The sequence below is a fragment of the Aotus nancymaae genome, unplaced genomic scaffold, assembly GCF_030222135.1.
Source record: "Aotus nancymaae isolate 86718 unplaced genomic scaffold, 86718_ANA_hifiasm-v0.15.2.pri h1tg000067l, whole genome shotgun sequence".
NCBI classification, from domain to species: domain Eukaryota; kingdom Metazoa; phylum Chordata; class Mammalia; order Primates; family Aotidae; genus Aotus; species Aotus nancymaae.
In genome coordinates, this window is record NW_026988482.1 from 21373897 (window position 1) to 21393203 (window position 19307).

General features: G+C 47.9%; 2 protein-coding genes and 1 long non-coding RNA gene across 3 annotated transcripts in view; 2 read left to right on the forward strand and 1 right to left on the reverse strand.

The window, feature by feature from the left end:
* The first annotated feature begins 949 nt into the window (after positions 1–949).
* RTP3 (receptor transporter protein 3) lies at positions 950–4355 on the forward strand. The gene is made up of 2 exons (XM_012470797.3): positions 950–1622; positions 3762–4355. Exons 1-2 carry the CDS (start codon positions 1468–1470, stop codon positions 4303–4305), a joined length of 699 nt encoding a protein of 232 aa, XP_012326220.1. The 5' UTR covers positions 950–1467; the 3' UTR covers positions 4306–4355.
* Positions 4062–17884, reverse strand: LOC135270821 (uncharacterized). The gene is made up of 2 exons (XR_010338974.1): positions 17711–17884; positions 4062–13625 (listed from the first exon to the last, which is right to left on the reverse strand). It is a non-coding gene; the product is annotated as an uncharacterized LOC135270821 (long non-coding RNA).
* LOC135270819 (kelch-like protein 18) overlaps positions 17862–19307 on the forward strand; it is a 37488-nt gene continuing 36042 nt past the window's right edge. Inside the window, exon 1 of the mRNA XM_064367000.1 lies at positions 17862–17967. The gene's annotated coding sequence lies outside the window, so the exon portion shown is untranslated. The remainder of the gene's footprint in view (positions 17968–19307) is intronic.

Here is a 19307-nt window from a genome sequence, read left to right on the forward strand (position 1 = left end):
CTGGTCACTTGTCCCTAAATTCCAAAGGGAGGAGGAATGATAAGGTGTGTTCAACCTCCCCTCCTGTCAGAGCTGGGACTTTAGTTTTTCAAGTTTCTCAGGAGTCGCCATGGCCAAAAGCAGGTCCATTCAGTTGGTTCAGGGGCTTAGGATCTTATTTTTAGTTCACAGTTTAAAATCAATACAATATAACAACTATTTACCTACCATTTACATTGTATTAAGTATTATAAGTAATGTAGAGATCAATTAAAGTATACGGAAGGATGTGCAAGTATTATGTCATTTTATACAAGGGGGCTGAGCATCCAAGGATTTTGGTATCTGCAAGGGGCCCTGGAACCAATCCCCCTGGAACTGAGGGACAGCTCTAATGCTGAGAAACTCAACCGGCTTGGAAAGAGGGGAGACCCAGGACTTGAGCCTGCCAAGGAGCTGAACCCAAGGGCAAGAGCTGCGGGCAGCTGGGCTGGAGAGGAGGAAGGGGGTGGCTTTGTTTCCAACTGCCCCAGAAGAACCCCTCTCCCCGTGCATCCCCGCTCACTTTCCTTTTTCCTCCCTGCTCTGCCCCTTCCTTCCTCTACTCCTCTTGGGAGGTGGCCAGGGACACAGGTCAGTGCCTGGCTCAGAGGAAGACACCTGCAGTTTGTGGACAGGTCTTGGGATGTGGATACCCAGAGTCTCGTGTACCTTCCTGGGGTGTTGCCCACTCCCTAATCCGCCCTCTTCTTCCTCCTCAATCCTCTCCTGCAGGTAGTGGAGGATGAGGAACCCCCTCAGAAAGGAGGGCAGTGACTCTGGGTTTGCCTAGGGCTAGGGCTAATGGCCTCTCACCGACCTGTGCCCTTGTACCTGTTGCCTGGGCAAACACTGGTTACATCAGCTTTGATTTCTCGTGGGTGGGCAACCTTGGGTGTCTGCCAGAATGAAAAGAGCCTGGAGCAAGGACATGGGAATCTGAATCTCGGTGAGGTCCCAGGACCACTGCGTCCTTCTTCCCTGTGTCTCTCCTCCCCAGCGTGAGCACAGCAGCCTGATGGAGAAGGATTTTGCATTGTTAGAAGGAACATTGGAAAGAATGACTGCAGCCTCTCTCCACCATTTACAGGGGTGCTAGAAGTGAAAAGATGCGTTCCAGGCTGTAGGCAGGTAGACAGCAGAGCCAGACTGAAATTCACTCCTCCTGATTTGGAGTTCAGAGCTCTTCTGTGGCAACATTTTGATGAATAAAATCACGAGTTCCGTGTCTTTCAAAATTCCTTGTGGAACCTAGTGCCATCCTCTGAACTTGGAGTCAACTGACCTTTGTCCCTTGGGCAGAGATGTGGTCCATGGGCCCAATCCAGGTCCTCAAAGGGAGAGCAGGTCTGAGCCCTCGTCCTCTGAAGTGAGAAATCTCATCTCCCACTACAGACCTGCCAGGGCCCAGGAAAGTTCGACCCACCCAGGCATACCACAGCAGCAGAAATGGCTTGGGACGCAGGAGTATGGAAGCAGATGTTCCAGGAGTTAATGCGGGAGGTGAAGCCATGGCACAGATGGACCCTGACGCCAGACAGAGGCCTTCTTCCCAATGTCCTGAAGCCAGGGTGGATGCAATACCAGCAGTGGACCTCCGCCAGGTGAGGGGGAACGCAATGGCATGCATTCCAGAAAATCCTTGCTCATTTCTTATTAGGTTTACCTGTTATTTTCTTGTTCCATTCCATGCTTGCAAATTGAAGACTGTGGGAAGTAAGATGCCCATCATCCAAGAAGTTTTAACTTCATTAAAGACTGTTTTTTCACTATTACAATGAACCCCCAAATAAGAGCAGGCCTGAGCACCATTGAGAGCTAATGGCCGGATACAGAGAAATCAGTCTGTGGGGGTGGGGACGGGGAGTAGCCAGGAAAGGGGAGGGGAGGAAGGGCAGCTGTTGCACCCATGAGGCAGTGCATGTGCCCCCTGCCAAGGGAGACTCCTGGACCCATCATGGAGCCCCTAGGAGGAGTGACCCACAGCACTGAGGGACCCGATAGGGGAGGCCGGAGGAGCAGGAGGCCTGGGCAACAGGCAGCAATCCTGCCCCTCTCAACTCTCAGCTGAGAGAATCTTTTTAAAATAGGAGTCAGAGATCATCCTAAGTCTCATCCTCTCTTTTCCAGATGGGAATGGGAAGCCCCAAGGCTTGGGAGGGTGAGGAGTGTGATTACCCACAGTGCACAGAGGGTGAAGGCAGGGGACTCTGTCCCACCTGCTGCCCTCTCCCGGGAAGAGTCTACACAGAGGGAGCAGAGCTCTCCCGCTGGCCTATGGCTTTCCCAGGCCAGGAGCTGCCATAGGCACCATTGCACCAAAGTCTCAGTCCATTTATCTGTGGGAAGTTTGAACTCTGAGCCGGCACAGAAGCAGAGCACTGAGACCCAGGGGATGGCAGTGGACTTCTGCTCAGCAGGGCCCAGTCCCCTCTGCACTGCTGACTGTGGGTGGCTGCCACCAAGGTGCTCTCGCAGCAGTCACAGCTTCTTGGCCTCTGCCTCTCATTTCAACCTCGCATCCACCCTGTGAGGTGCTGCTAGAGTCAAGGAGCAAACCCTGGTCTAACTCATTCTTCTCAATCCCCTCCAATTCACCACCCGCAGCCTAATTTCTCTGTAACCAGGCATCAAGCCAAGGCTAAGCTCAGCTACAGTGACACATAAACCTGGTAATATCACTGATTTAACCTTACATGTGGCTTCCAAGGCCACCAAGGCAGAGGAAGGGAGAACTGGAATGTGTTACCAGGGCTTCTGTGAGCAAATCTGGAAGGAACATTTATCACTGCTGGCTTCATCTCATCGGCCAACTGGTCCCAAGGCCACAACCTCACTGCAAAAGGGCTGGGAAGTGGGAGGGAATGCATGGATAATTTGGTGAGGACTAAATGTCTCTGCCACACTTTGCAGCCCTCTGCCTCTCCCATAATTCCTCCCCTGGGTGCAGCCAGGTGCTTCCTGCCTTCTCACTCTACCTCCTAACATGTGTCTGTCCAGATACCTTAGCTCAGAAAGTTGCCCTCCTCCCTGCTGAGACAAGGTGTCATTCCCTTGTACCCTGTCTGAAGCTGGTGGCATTCAAAATATGAAGTTTTCCAGGCTACCTCGAGCAAAGGACCTGGACTGGAGGGGGAACGCATGAAGAGAGTTGGACACTGTGATCTCCCTGCAACACTGCAGACTGGGAGCCCGGGGCGGCCAAGGGAAAGGCAAAGGCTTTTCTCTAGGAAAACCCTGGCCCCTTCAGGCTCCCGCCGCCAATCCATGAGTCTATAACTTAATTAACACCCACTTGTATGCATTTGCGGATTTCAGGGTTCTGAACTGAATTGGCTGCTGTTGCACTTGTGGCCTCTGTCCTATTTGAAGAAGCTTTGCTTTGTAATCAGGAGACCAGAGTCCTAGTCATGCCTTTTACACCCACTGGGTCTGTGGATAGGAGGAGTTTCCAGAGTGTGCCTCATCCCCAAGATGAGCATGTTGGACTTAGGCAATGTCCAAGGTCCCTCCCAGCTCTGCCAGCTTGCGGTTCACTGTTTTCATAGCAGACACTGTGGGGCATGCAGCGCGTGGGTGGCACGACGGAGACAGGAACAAGGTCTTAGTAATTTCTTCCACCACTGAGCCATAGCCCCAGTCAGGTCATGTCTCCGTGCGGTTGGTAGGTCCTTTCTTTCTCTGGCGGCACCCCGTGATGTGGCCACATGGAGCCAGGCTGAGGCTCTCTTCTGTCTCCACAGGTTCCAGTGTTCCTCCTGCTCTCGCAATTGGAACTCTAGCCAAGTTCTGGTCCTTTTCCACATGCACTGGAGTGAGGAGAAGTCCAGGGGCCAGGTGAAGATGAGAGTGTTTACCCAGAGATGTAAGAAGTGCCCTCAACCTCTGTTTGAGGCCCCTGAGTTCATGCAAGAGAACACCTCAAGGGTCCTGAAAAACCTGGTCTTCCAAATTCTGAAGAAATGCTATAGAGAAAGATTTCAGTTGATAGAGGAGGTTCCTGTGATCAAGGACATCTCTCTGGAAGGGTCTCATGATAGTGACCACTGTGAGGCATGTCTGCAGGGCTTCTGTGCTGGGCCCTTACGGGTTATGAACCTCCCCCAATCTTGGACCCCAAGAGTCTACTCCATTTACAAGGTGGAGGAGGGAGTTGAGCCCTGGCTCTCAAGAGAGAATGGCTGTTCCAACGCATGCCAGAACCACACCTGTAGGAACTTAAGCATTTCCTGCTGTTGTTTCATTCTCATTGTTATCATGATCATTGTTGTAAAAACTACTATATGAGCCTTGAAAACACGATGCCAAGTGGAAAAAAAATCAGATGCAAAAAGTCACATGTTTTATAATTTCATTTTTGTGAAATGTCCAGAATAGGTAAATTTATTAGATGAATTGCTAGCAGGGCCTGGGGAAAGCAGGAGACGGGAAGCAACTATTTAATCCTGAGGGGGTTCCTTTTGCAGGGGAGAGTGGTGTGATGCAGACGTTTTGAACTGAGTCGGAGGCGTGGTTGCACAACACTGTCAATGCAGTAAATGTCACTGAACTGTTTGCTTTCAATGATTAATTTTGTGATGTGACTTTCACATCAATATTTTTTTAAAAAGACCTTTACAATTGTGTTCACTCTCAAGAGAACTGAGTCTGAAGTGTCTGTGGTTCATAAACCATTTGGAAATCCTGTGAAGCCCTGTGGGCCCCCTCACCAGGGAATTTTGCACAGACACTCTGAGGTCAGACTGCAAAGGCATTTGCAGTCAAAAGCATTGGGGTGAAAACCTGGGTTCTCCAACACTGGTCTCCATAGAGGGAGGTGAGCAGGCCACTGAGGGGTGAGGGCAGGATGTGCCACCAGGTCTTTCTTTTTAAAGATAATGTAATTAGTGCAAATTGTTGGTTAACAGGGAACTCACAGCCAATAGCACCATAACCCAGGCCTGAAGGAAGCTTCTGTAACACACATATTCTCTCCATTAGGCTCATCATGGCCTTCTCACTCTTAGGAACACCAGAAAGCACTCTACACTATGCTCAGAGGCCATTTGAAACCGCAGAATCACCAACAGAAGCACAAAAACATGAAACACGTGACAAAATAGATCAGGAGAAGCACACTTGTTTACAGCACAAGAGCTGGAACAAACAGGCAGGGAACACACAGGCCCTGCTCCGGCTCAGTTGGGAACACAGGTGCTGGTGACTCCAATTTCCCCTGCTCTGCACATGTCTGTGAATGACCACAAACATACCGTGAGAACTGGCTTCAGCAGGTAGGGGTTACTAATAGATTTCAGCAGGTAGGCAAAATCACAAATAGACTCCACGAATAATGGGGCTGACCTGTGCATTCTCAAATGGCTTTGAAGTCTTAAACAAATATTTGGTTTAAGCTGAAGTCTTAAACAAACATTTTGTTTCCTCAGATGTTTTTGTTTAGTAGAAGATGACCTTCCTCAACTGAAAAAAACCAGGCAGGAGCTGCTTCTCTGTGAGACCTCTCCACCATTCATGTCTTGGGAGGGAAAGGATTTGAGGTGGGTTCAGGGTCTTGGACCAAAATCTCATTTTTGTTGCTGTTGTTTTTATGACTATATATATATATGTATCAGTATTTCTTTTTTTATATTATTCTATTTTGAGACGAAGTCTTGTGCTGTCACCCAGGCTGGAGTATAGTAGCACCACAGCCTCCGTCTCCCAGGTTCAAACAATTTTCCTGCCTCAGCCTCCCGAGCAGCTGGGATTACAGGTGTGCGCCACCACGCCCAGCTAATTTTTGTATTTTTCGTAGAGACGGGGTTTCACCATGTTGACCAGGATGATCTTGATCTCCTGACCTCGTGATCCGCCTGCCTCAGCCTCCCAAAGTGCTGGGATTATAGGTGTGAGCCACCGTGCCCAGCCTAAAATTTACTATTTCTTATTGCATGTTTTTATAATGTATGCAAATATATTAGAATAATGGTATGCATAAGTCCTCAGAGGATGCATGAATAATAAATATACACACATTTGGAGTGCATCCTCAATTTTTTTTAAACTTGTTGTGCAATCAAAAACATTGGGACTGACATTGTGGGCTGGATGATCACAAAAATAATGAAAAAGAAACACTGAGGACTCCCACCCTAAAGGAGCAAATGTGGAGGTCTGTGGACAGATTCTTACCAGGTGTATATGTCCGTTCTCACACTGCTATGAAGAAATACCCGAGACTGGGTAATTTATAAAGAAAAGAGGTTTGACTGACTTACAGTTCTGCATGGCTGGAGCGGCATCAGGAAACGTACAATCATGGTGGAAGGCACCTCTTCACAGGGTGGCAGAAAAGAGAATGAGTCCCAGGCAAAGGGGGAAAAGCTCCTTATAAAACCATCAGATCTTGTGAGAACTCACTAACTATCACAAGAACAGCGTGAAGGTAACCGCCCCTACAATTCAATTACCTCCCACTAGGTTCCTCCCATGACACGTGGGGATTATGAGAACCACAATTCAAGATGAGATTTGGGTGGGCACACAGTCAAGGCTTATATCACCAGAACTCTGAAACCAAAGCAGTCTTTTGAACACATTCTGTCCTGATTAATGAAATTAATTTTTAAGACTCCTTCTCGCACCTTTTTAAATTTAGAAATGGGAATTCTTCCATTTACGCAATGGAAATTAGTGTAATAGTCACAGCCAATAGCTTCTTTTTACTCACCCCCATCGCCATCCCTATCCTCTTCTCATCTGCCCCTCCCCATCAACTGGAGTTGTGCCTTGCCTGCACCCTGCCGCTCCCTCTGGGGCACATTGCATCCCACGTTGCCCTTCCGGAGTGTCATTCTGGCAGTTCACATCTCCCACCTGTCCCCTCAAGCCACACCTGCAACCATGCCTTGGATGATTTTTCTTTCCCACTCCTGGCTTTTGCTCACAAATTCTCTCTGCTTCTTCTTAGCTACTCATGAGACCATGTCCATCTTTTAATCCCCTGCTGGAGCGCCAGTGTCCCTGTGATGCCTCCTTTCATCCCCCTGGTGAGAGTTTCATTCTGCTAGTGCTGGTTGTCCATCTACATACCCCCTGTTCTATTCCACCCAGTTCTAGTGCTGACTGGCTTCCTAGTGAACCAGGAGCACCTGAGGCAGGGCCTGGTTCCCCTCACCTCTCCCTGCTTCCTAACCCAGGGAGGAGCCTCTGCACAGCTGTGTGAGCTAAAGGAAGGGCTGTGTGGTGAGTGAGCCTACCACATCTGGACTGAGCACTGCTGGGTTCTCTGCATGCCATCTGGCCACGAACAGCTTCGAAATGAAAATGGTGTTTTCCACTTTACCCATTTGCCGTTTCTCTCCTCGTGTGTACTAATGGGCGATCCTAGCTCGCTCTTTGGCAAAGGACACACTTGTTTCTGAAACTGAAAAAGATGGTGTTTAATTCATGTGGAAGAATGAGTGACCAAAACTTGATAAACAAGTCAGGAAAAAATGACCACAGGTGAGCCTCGCCTTAGCAGACATCACCACTGTGGTAATCAGCATACAGAGTGCTGGCTCAGGGACAGGAGCTCTGCAGAGCAAGCTGAGCAAAGGCCAAGGCCAGCTGGAGGAGGGTTCCTATGCTTGGAGAGCGGTGAGAGCAGCAGGTTGGGCAATTTGGCTTGGTTTTAGACATCGTTAAGACCTACCCGAAGCTGGGGCATACTTCACATCTGCTCTTACTCATGGGTTGTGTAGCCCATGATGGTGAGACCATTAATCCTAGGGTGAGGTTTTCTGTAGTCTTGCCTGGAAGCTGGGGGATGGCTGGGGGCGGGGAGGTGGGGGGTAAAACACCAGCCTTGCCCCCATACACACTCCCTACTAGGCATTCGCTCCCATTTCTGACTTCCCAGCACAGCATGGCTGCCAAAATTCCCATGCAAGGCTTTAGCCTCCCACAGGCTGGCTTTGTTTTCCCTCAAAACAGCACATCTTAGTAATCAGCCAATGAAGGAAAAATTGAATGCAGCATTTTGAGCCTTTTCCCTTCAATTCCTTTCTTTCTGGGATTTTGCCTTTAAATTCCAGGCACCTAGGCAGCCTCAAATTCTGATTCCTGTCTCCTCAGTTAAGTGAAATAATCACTTTCTGCTTTATTTCCTGGGCTGCAATTCAGAAACTCTTCAAGTACACCTGGGGCACGTGGGGCCTGCCCAGCTCCTCCGGAGGATGGGCTCCTCGAAGCCTGTCCATGCCGTTGCTCTCCAGTGCTTCTCATCCTTGGTTTTCTTGGTTCTGCCGAGCTTTTATAGTTATTTTTGGTGATAGGAAGGATCCAAACCCAGCTGCTCTGCAGTGGACAGAATCAGAAAGAATTTTGGAGTTATTCCAAAATCTCAATAGAATTGTCAAATTTCTCACATACAGTCAAGACTACTGCCTTCTAAAATGGGAGTAGACAGCTGTGGTAAGTTTCAAATATTTCCGCAAGGGGGTCATTGTTAATTAACATAAAAGATATCAGGAATTACCTGTATTGGTGAAATAAGTGATGTTCACCACATGTGGTTGTGCTGGTACCTTCCCCTTTCCCATGAATGGGGTAGAAGAATCAGAAGTGCCCAGTGGTCCAATACTTTGAGACCCGTGCCCTGGTTTAAAACCCTGGCCCTGTGCTCCCCACTAAACAGAGGACATCGTAGCCTGAAACAGTGTTCCTACTATCAGAGCACATTTCTGTCTGCTGGGAGGGGCAGATACAGGAGCACATCTGGGCCACCTGAAAACCCAAAGACTCACAGACCAGATGGCATGACAAGGGACCTGCTTGCCAATGACAGTTTACTCCCATGTAGAATTCAGTCTTTGCTTCTTGGTAGTGAGGTTCTGGGGAAGGCAACTAATATCTGCTGGTAAATACAGGGAGAACACAGTGAGTAGGGAAGACCAGACCTGCTTGGGTGACTCCAAACATTGGTTAGTGGGTTGGGTTTTCTTATTTTCTTGAATTCATGGAAGTTCAGTTCAAGTTTAATGTAAGAAATGATCTTTTCTTAAAAATAATTTGGTTCTTATTCCTCAAGGAATTCCCCAAGGAGTTTTCCCCTAAAGATTAGTGTTTTCTCCTAAGTCACTCCTATCTCCTTCAGTTACAAGATTTTCCCTCTTGTTACAGGCTCAGACATTGCTCCCCAAATTCATGTCACACGTGGATGAGAGTAGCCTTCTATGCAATCAGGGCTTTCCACAGAAACAGAACCACTAGGATATACAGATGCTCCTCAACTTATGATGGGGTTATGTCCTGATAGACCCACCATAAGTAGAAATATCCTAAGTCAAAAATGCATTTAATACATCCCACCTACCAAACATCATAGCTGAGCTTAGCCAGCCTAGCCCACCTTTAACATGCTCAGAACAGCACTGGGGAAGACTCTTTTACTGCCTTTGGCTAGCCTGGGAAAAGGTCAAAATTCCCATTTTAAAGTATGGTTTCTACTAAATATATATCGCTTTTGCATCATTATAAAGCCAAAAAAAATAATAAATTGAACCATTCTAAGTCAGGGGCCATCTGTGTATAGATTTATGAGGGGAATGTGGAGTCCTAATTAGGGAAAAGGAGTCAGGCTGGAGGGACCAGGGGAAAACAAAGAGATAAAGCAAATGAGTTATAGGTCTGCCTCTCTTTAAGGCCCAGGACTATGGCCATATGTCCTACATAACTCAAAAACTTCTGCTTACCATCAAATGCCTCAATTTATCAAACACTCCGGCTGACAGAATGCAAGTTGAGCTCCCTGCTGCTTTGGCGTTATCAACCAGCTCAAGTTCCATTCTATAAAATCTCCAGCAAGCCTTTGTCTCTTTGCAGTCAGCTCCTCTTCTGCTGATCCTGCCCATTGCCTTCTTGCAATGTATTTCATACTTTCTATAATAAATCTGCCTTTCTTTACCTCCCACTGTCTTGTAAATTCTTTTACCTCCTCACCACCATCCCAGATAGTCACCACTCACCTGTGACAGGGATTTACTATGAAACGGGTTCAGGTGATTAAAGACTCCAAAAAGTCCCACAATCTGCAAGCTGGAGAACCACAAAGCCAGGGGTGTAATTCAGTCTGAGTCTGAAGGCCTGAGAACTGGAGGCATGGGGGCACGTGTGTAAAACCTAGAGTTCAAAGGCCTGAGAGCTCTGAGTTTGAGAGCAGGAGGGCAGGAGAGGATAGATGTCCCAGCTCCAGAAGGGTGGATTCGCCTTTCGTCCACCTTTTTATTCTGTCTGCCCACTCACACTGGGAGGGCAATCATCTTTACTCAGTCTACTGATTCAAATGTAAACCTCTTCGGGAAACACCCTCATAGACACACCCAGAAATAACATTTCACCAGCTATAATATCTGGATATCTCTTAGACCCGTCAAGTTGTGGCCTAAAATTAACTATTCACACCTTCCTAGACTTGGTTCCCAGCATAAGTCTAAGTCCTGAGCTTGTGTTTCATCTCCTCAGACTTACTAAGAGAGAAAGAACTGGCTGGTGCTTTCACAATTTTTAATTTTTACTCTTTTTTTTCAGGGTTTCCCAGGCTATTTTGCTTGGTGATTTTCCCATATATATTTTAGAATCAACCTGACAAAAAAAGAAAGAAATTTAAAGAAAGACAAGAAAGCCTGTGGGTATTTTACTGTGATCCCATTACATTTATAGATTAATTTAGAAAAAATTGGAATCTGTATCATGCTAAATCTTCCTATCCAAGAACATGGTATATCATTCCCTTTGTAAAAGTATTTTGTGTTCTTCATATGTTTTTTAAAATCTTCCATATACAGGTTTTGTATATATGTTATCAGGAATATTTTGTATTACCAATTGGTTTCTCTCTCTCTCATTATATCTTCTAGTTGTTTTTGCTAGACCTCAGGTGATTCACCTGCCTCAGCCTCCCAAAGTACTAGGATAACAGGCATGAGCCACCACGCACGGCCACTTGTAAATTCTTACATTTGATCAAGTATGTAAGAATGTAAATTCTTACATTTGATCAAGTCCCTGCTTTTAATATTTTATTTTATTTTAGAGATGGGGTTTCGCTGTGTTGCACAGGCTGGACTCAAACTCCTGGACTCAAGCAGTCCTTCCATATTGGCCTCATGAGTAGTTGGGACTACAGGCACAAGTCACCATACCCAAGTCCCTACATTGGATGCTGAAGACCCATAGCCCCACATGAGACCAAAGCAACAGGAAACAATAGACAGGACAATCTCTCTCTCTTTTTTTTTTTGAGACTGAGTTTCGTTCTTGTCCAGGCTGGAGTGCAATGGTGAAATCTTGGCTCACCACGACCTCCACTTCCTGGGTTCAAGTGATTCTTCTGCTTCAGCCTCCATAGTAGCTGGGATTACAGTCATGTGCCACCATGCTCGGTTAATTTTGTATTTTTAGTAGAGATGGGATTTCTCCATGTTGGTCAGGCTGGTCTCAAACTCACAACCTCAGGTGACCCACCCACCTTGGCCTCCCAAAGTGCTGGGATTACAGGCATGAGCCACTGCACCCGGCCTTTTTTTTCCTTGAGATGGAGTTTCACTCTTGTTGCCCAGGCTGGAGTGCAATGGCACAATCCTGGCTCACTGTAACCTCTGCCTCCTGGGTTCGTGCAGTTCTCCTGCCTCAGCCTCCCTAGTAGCTGAGATTACAGCTCCTTAGTAGCTGATAACCACACCTGACTAATTTTTTGTATTTTTAGTAGAAATGGGGTTTCACCATGTTGCCCAAGCTGGTCTCAAACTCCTGACCTCAGGTGACCGCCACCTCAGCCTCCCAAAGTGCTTCTACAGGTGTGAGCCACCACGCCCAACCTAGTTTTCTCTTTACCTCATTTTCTCCTGTGAAGATTCAGCTGCTGAAAGTGAACACATCTACCTCACTGGACTCTACTACCATTCCAGGTGAAGGTGCTGTTCTGGGCCAGCACTTCTACACAGCTCTTCTCAGTCTTAGCCAGTGAAAAAGAACTTTACAAGTGCTATAAGCCCAGGTACACAAGTGAAAAAAAAAAAACAAATCCAGATGCTTCCTCTGAAAATCTTCAATAAACACATTAAGAAAAATCCTCAATAATCACCTTAATGAAAAGGAGTCAGGAGTATGAGCCTTGTTGGTAGGACTGACCTCAGTTGGAATGCCTTCAGCTTCCACTTTTCAGCTGTGGCAAGTTATTTAACCTTTCTGGGCTCCGGTTTCCTTAACTATAAAAGGGGATAATATTGGCTGGGCGCGGCGGCTCATGCCTGTAATACCAGCACTTTGGAAGGCTGAGGCGGGTGGATCACAAGGTCAAGAGATCAAGACCATCCTGGTCAACATGGTGAAACCCCATCTCTACTAAAAATACAAAAATTAGCTGTGCATGGGGCGCATGCCTGTAGTCTCAACTACTAGGGAAGCTGAGGCAGAAGAATCACTTGAATCTGGGAGGCGGAGGTTGCAGTGAGCCAAGATTGCATCACTGCACTCCAGCCTGGAGAAAGAGTGAGACTCCATCTTTAAAAAATAAAAATAATGAAAAATAAAGGGGATAATATATAGTTATGAGGATAAAATGAAATCATAGATGAAGTGCCAGGACCATGCCAGGCACATAGTGTGATAAAGTATAACAATGATTATTACCCAAGGAGATTGGGCCTTAACCAGTAATAATTAGTTCCTTAATATTGTACACCTCTTTAGAGGATAAAGTATTATCTAATAAGTGAAAGACCTACCAATAAAGGCCTAGTTTGAGAAGCAAAGTCAAAATACCCATAGTTCTTTTTTTTTTTTTTTTGGAAACAGTCTCACTCTGTTGCCCAGACTGGAGTGCACTGGCGCGATCTCGGCTCACTGCAAACTCCACCTTCCAGGTTCAAGCAATTCTCCTGCCTCAGCCTCCTGAGTAGCTGAGATTACAGGCACCCACCACCACACCTGGCTAATTTTTGCATTTTTAGTAGAGACTAGGTTTCACCATGTTGGCCAGGCTGGTCTTGAACTCCTGAACTCAGGTGATCACCCAGCTTGGCCTTCTAAAGTGCTGGGATTACAGACATGAGCCACCACACCCAGCTAAAATATCCATAGTTCTGTTGCTCCTCTTTTCTGAAACCTGTTAGCACTGGTATAGCCTCGGTGCTCAAGGCTTAAACTTTGCTTTTCTATCTTCCCTTACTCCCTTGGTTATCTCATCCAGGCCTATGGCTTTAGATATTAGCAACATGCTGATACCTCCCAGATTTGTATCTCTAGTCCTGATCTTTATTCTGAACTCCAGACTGATGTAACCAACTTCCAGCTCCACATCTCACCTGTCTACTAGTTATCAGAAAACTTAACCTACCCAAAACTGAGTTCCTGCTCTTCCTACCAAAACTGTTCCTCCCATATTCTTCCCTTTCTTCCTTTATTCCAGTCCAATATGTCTGTCTCCTGTTTCTACTGTGGCCACACTGCTGCAAGCACCATCCTGTGGTTGGATTTCTTTTTTTTTCTTCAGATGGGGTCTTGCTCTCTAGCTTAGGCTGGAGTACAGTGGCATGATTGTGGCTCCTCCTGCACCTTGTAGGCTGCTGAAATGAATTTGGTTTCTGTAAGGAGGGAGACAGAAAGTTGTTAGTGGGCTCTGAACAGAGACATCATAACCTGAATTCCATGTTAACAGGATTCCTCTGGTTACTGTGTGGAAAACAGACTGAAAGTGGGAAAGGGGAGAAGCAGGACAGCTGGTTGGGAGGTTGCTGCAATAATCCAGCCACATTGTTTGAATCCAGGAGTTTGAGGCTGTAGTGAGCTATGATTGTGCCACTGCACTGCAACCTTCATACCTTTCTGACCTCATCCCACTTCTCCCAAAACAATTCTGTTCCAGACTCCTTACTGATGTTTAAAAATTCTGGTCAGGCCCACACCTCAGGGCCTTTGCCTTTGCTGTTATTTTATCATTATTATTATTATTTTGAGATGTATTCTTGCTGTGTCACCCAGGCTGGAGTGCAGTGGTGCGATCTTGGCTCACTGCAACCTCCGCCTCCTGGGTTCAAGCAATTCTCTGCCTCAGCCTCCCGAGTAGCTGGGATTACAGGCACTCGCTACCATGCCCTGTTAATTTTTTCTGTATTTTTAGTAGAGACAGGGTTTCACTATCTTGGCCGGGCTGGTCTTCAACTCCTGACCTCGTGATCCACCCATCTCAGCCTCCCAAAGTGCTAGGATTACAGGTATATAGGTGTGAGCCACCGCACCCGGCTATCCTTGTTGTTCTTTCTGTCCAGAACATTCTTTTGCCATGTATCCTAATGGCTTGGTTCCTAATCTTCTTTGGGTCTTTATTCCAAGATCTCAGTGAAGCCTTCCCTCACTGCTCGAAAGTTACAACTTCCCCCCAGAACTCCCTACTCTCCTTCACTCCCTTATTTTTCTCCATAGCATTACAACCACCAGAGAGATTGTATTTATTTATTTATTTATTTTGAGACAGTGTCTCACTCTGTTGCCAGGCTGGAGTGCAGTGGTGCCATCTCAGTTCACTGCAACTTCCTTCTGGGTTCAAGCGATTTATCCTGCTTCAGCCTCCGGAATAGCTGAGATCACAGGTGTGCGCTACTACGCCCAACTAATTTTTGTATTTTTAGTAGAGGTGGGGTTTCACCATGTTGGCCAGGATGGTCTCAATCTCTTGATCTTGTGATCTGCCCAACTCAGCCTCCTGAAGTGCTGGGATTACAGGTGTGAGGCCACCGTGCCTGGCCTTTTTTTTTTTTTTCTTTCCTAGATAGAATCTTGCTCTGTTACCCATAGCTGGAGTGCAGTGGGGCGATCTCGGCTCACTGCAACCTCTGCTTCCTGGGTTCCAGCAATTCTGCCTCAGCCTCCTGAGTAACTGGGATTAGAGTTGCATGCCACCACGTCCAGCTAATTTTTGTATATTTAGTAGAGATGGGGTTTCACCATGTTGGCCAGTCTGGTCTCGAAATCCTGACCTTGTGATCCGCCTGCCTTGGCCTCCAAAGTGCTGGGATTACAGGCATGAGCCACCATACCCAGCCAAGAGATTGTATATCTTGTTTAGTTTATTGTCTGTCTTCAAAAACAGCCCTCACCTCCATCACCAGTAGGGCAGCAGCTTATCAACTTTGTTAATTCTTGTATCTCCAGCATCTGATACAGCATGTGTCATACAGCAGACCTTCATATAGTTCTTTTTTGTTGGTGGTAACAGCGTCTTGTTCTGTCACCCAGGCTGGAGTGCAGTGGTGCAATCATGGCTCACTGCAGCCTCAACCTTCTGAGCTCAAGCAATCTTCTCACTTCAGTCTCCCAAGTACTGAGACTACAGGGGCATGCCACCACACCCAGCTAATTTTTGTATTTTTTTGTAGAGATGGGGTTTTGCCATATTGCCTAGGCTGGTCCTAAACTCCTGGGCTCAAGCAATCCTTGGGCCTCAGTCTCCCAAAGTGTTGGGCTTACAGTTGTGAGCCACTGCACCTGGCCCTTCATATAGTTCTTGAATGAAGGAATAACTTCCCAAGAAAATGCCTAAAAAGTGGGAAGGTAACTTTAAAGACTATGCAACTCAACAACTTCCTTTCTCTACAGATAAAGCCTGCTTTATTTATTTATTATTTATTTATTTATTTCGAGACAGAGTTTCGCTCAGTTTCCCAGGCTGGAGCGCAGTGGTGCGATCTTGGCTCACTGCAACCTTCGCCTCCTGGGTTCAAGCAATTCTCCTGACTCAGCTTCCTGAGTAGCTGGGATTATAGGCATGTGTCACCACATCCTACTAATTTTTGTATTTTTAGTAGAGACGGGGTTTCACCATGTTGGCCAGGCCAGTCTTGAACTCGCGACTTCATGATCCGCCTGCCTCAGCCTCCCAAAGTGCTGGAATTACAGGAGTGAGCCACTGCGCTCAGCCTAAGCCTGCTTTATTTTTGAATGCTTAATGGGCTTTTCTTGCAGCAGACTTTTTTGATCCCATGATGTTGAATTTAGGCTATAAAATCAGGTTACCTTCCCTAAGGGCCCACTGACAGGAAGGAACACCAGGTGGCCAAGACCAGCAAGTCTTTCAACAATGTAGACAATACACCTGAGGTGCCTGACGCTTGGCTGGGCGTGGTGGCTCATGCCTGTAATCCAAGCACTTTAGAGGCCAAGGCGGGCGGATCACTGGGAGTTCAAGACCAGCCTGACCAACATGGTGAAACCCCGTCTTATTTAAAAAAAAAAAAAAAAGACAATATACCTCAGAATTTGAAGCTGGCAGTTGGAACATTAGCTTGAAGATGCTGGAAACAAGCTGCATACTGAAAGCTGTGTTGCCTAATTTTTTGCTAGATTGCTGACTTGTAGTTTCCTTCCAGCTCCTCTGTAACCTTGCACAAGCCACTCTTGGCCAGATATTTTGCCCAAGAGCTAGCAAGACCTGTGGAAGCCAGGTGGCTTTTCCTTTATGGGTGGAACTTTGAACACACATGAGGTTTTTTGTTTGTTTGTTTTTGAGATGGAGTCTTGCTCTGTCCCCTGGGCTGGAGTGCCGTGACCCAATCTCAGCTGCACTGCAACCTCTACCTCCCAGGTTCAAGGGATTCTCTACCTCAGCCATCCGAGCAGCTGGGATTACAGGCACCTGCCACCATGCCCGGCTAATTTTTGAATTTTTTTATTTTTTTGAGACGGAGTTTCACTCTTATTATCCAGACTGGAGTGCAATGGTGCGATCTCGGCTCACCGCAACCTCCGCCTCCTGGGTTCAGGCAATTCTCCTGCCTCAGCCTCCTGAGTAGCTGGGATTACAGGCACGCACCACCGTGACCAGCTAATTTTTTGTATTTTTAGTAGAGACGGGGTTTCACCATGTTGACCAGGATGGTCTCGATCTCTTGACCTCGTGATCCACCCGCCTTGGCCTCCCAAAGTGCTGGGATTACAGGCGTGAGCCACCGCGCCCGGCCCAATTTTTGTATTTTTAGTAGAGATGGGGTTTCACCACGTTAGCCAGGCTGGTCTTGAACTCCTGACCTCAGGTGGTCCACCCGCCTTGGCCTCCCAATGTGCTGGGTTTACAGGCGTCAGCCACCGCAACATCATGTCGGCTATTCTTGAGCTGGAAATACGTAATTTGGAAACTCATCAGAAAGAAAAAGAGCTAGTGGGGGGGGGGGAAATCACTTGAGTTCAGGAGTTCGAGACCATCCTGGGCAACATAGTGAGACCTCACCTCTAAAAACAAAGAAAAAAAAATAGATTATGGGCAAATGCATGGAGATAAAGGAAAAGGGGACGAGCCTCCGTGATATACTGATTCTCTAAGTTTTTCTCTTGCACCTTTCGTCAGGTTTCAGGTAGAAGGGCTGGGATGGCCAGGAGCCAGGGTCTTCTGTGGACGCATGGCCATCAGCCCCTTTTCGAGATGGCTTAAACTTAGTCCCGAAGAAGCTCCCTTGCCATTTCCCTCACACTAACGGACAATAAGGAGGCCTCGAGCTAGGCAGGCCAGGGCCGTACTCGAGCTGCTGGCAGGGAGCAAATCTTAGGAAGGCCAAGCCACCAAAAAACTGTAAGCCTCGATCAACTGTGAGTTAGGAACAAGAGGACCAGATGCTACGAGGCAGAGGCCAAACCACAATCCCCAGCGGGTCTCGCGAATCGGAGCGGGTAAGCGCACCTTCTTATTGGGTGGCGATGAGCAGCGTGATCCCAGGCCCCTCCCCAGAAGGCAAGCCTCCTGCGCGCGGAGCACTGCGGGAGTAGAGTCGGCGGGACCAGCAGCTGTACTTCATCTCCCGGCGGGCTCAGCGCTGAAGGCGGCGCCTTTGTGGAAGCGGTGGCCCAGCGCGGAGGAAGTTCCGGTCTTCGCGGCGCTGGGTCGGTGGCGGAGGCTGAGGAGAAGGAGTAGTGGGCCGTGGAGGCTTCGCCGCCTAGGTAAGGGCCCGGGACTGGAGAGAGGGCGTGCCAGAGCCTGCGAGGGTAGAGCCAGCAGACAGGGCCGCTCTAGACGTCGCCGGGCCGCGCGGCCTGAAAGCTATGGCTTCGGTGTCGCGGGGCGGCCGCGGCCTCGCTCGGGAAGAAGAGAGCCAAGCGGCAGTGAGGTGAGGTAGGCGCCGCCCGCGGTAGGAACGCCCCGGAACCGTCGCGGGCCCGGGGCGGGGCCCGGCGCGGCGGTAGAATTACCAGTCCTGCCGCGGAGCGGCCAGCTGAGAGGTAGGAGCTGGCGCGTGGTTGCGGCTCTCTGCTCCTAATCTTCGGAGCTGTGAGCGGGCCCTTTTTTCTTGAAGTTTTCCTGTTTCTAATCCAATTGTGATCACTAGGAAGGGAGCTCTTGTGCCTAGCACGTAGCCTCGTCCTCAGAATGGACAGACACTAGGGAGGCTCCACCGGACCGGAAGGCTGGGCGGTAGAACCTGGAGGCGGGGGAGTGGTCTGGTGGGGTCTGCGCCCGTTAGGCACTGTAGGAGAGGGATGTTTTCTCGTATTCACGCTTTACATTCCTTGGCGGTGTAAATACGTGTTTTTCTCTTTACTTTAGAATTGACGTTAGGGGAATGGGTTCAACTTTGGAAATGCATTTTTTTTTTTTTAAAGGAAGGGCCCTGTTTTGTAGGGTACATAAACCATGAGGATAATTGCATATTTTGCATATTCCAGGTTTGCTTGTGAAGGTCTGAGTAGCTGGATCTAAGTGAAGGAGTTCAGGAGAGGGGATGCAATTGATCACCTGGTTCACTTACTGAACCCTGGATTCTGCCCTCGGCTTGCTAGTTTCCTCCTCCTTGTTGAGAAATGCCACCAGTGTGAATGATTTAAATATGTCACCCTTACTAAATTTGTGAGGTCTGTAAGGACAGGTGTCAAGAAGTGGTGCGTGATGGTAGGACGCGCAGCGTGGAAAGTAACAGAATAATATGGTACCATTTTGGTGCAACACAAAACTTTAATTTGAACATTGTCTCAAACTAGCACCTAACTAGATGCTTAACCTACAAGAATTCTATTACCAGGCCAAGCCTGGTTGCTCACGCCTGTAATCCCAGCACTTCGGGAGGCCAAGGTGGGAGGATTGCTTGATTCCAGGAGTTAGAGACCTGCGTGGGCACATGGTGAGACCCCTGTTCTACAAACAATAAAATAGCCAGGGCCAGGCGCGGTGGCTTGCGCTTGTAATCCCAGCACTTTGGGACGCTGAGGCGGGCGGATCACCTGAGGTCAGGAGTTCAAGACCAGCCTAACCAACGTGGAGAAACCCCATCTCTACTAAAAATACA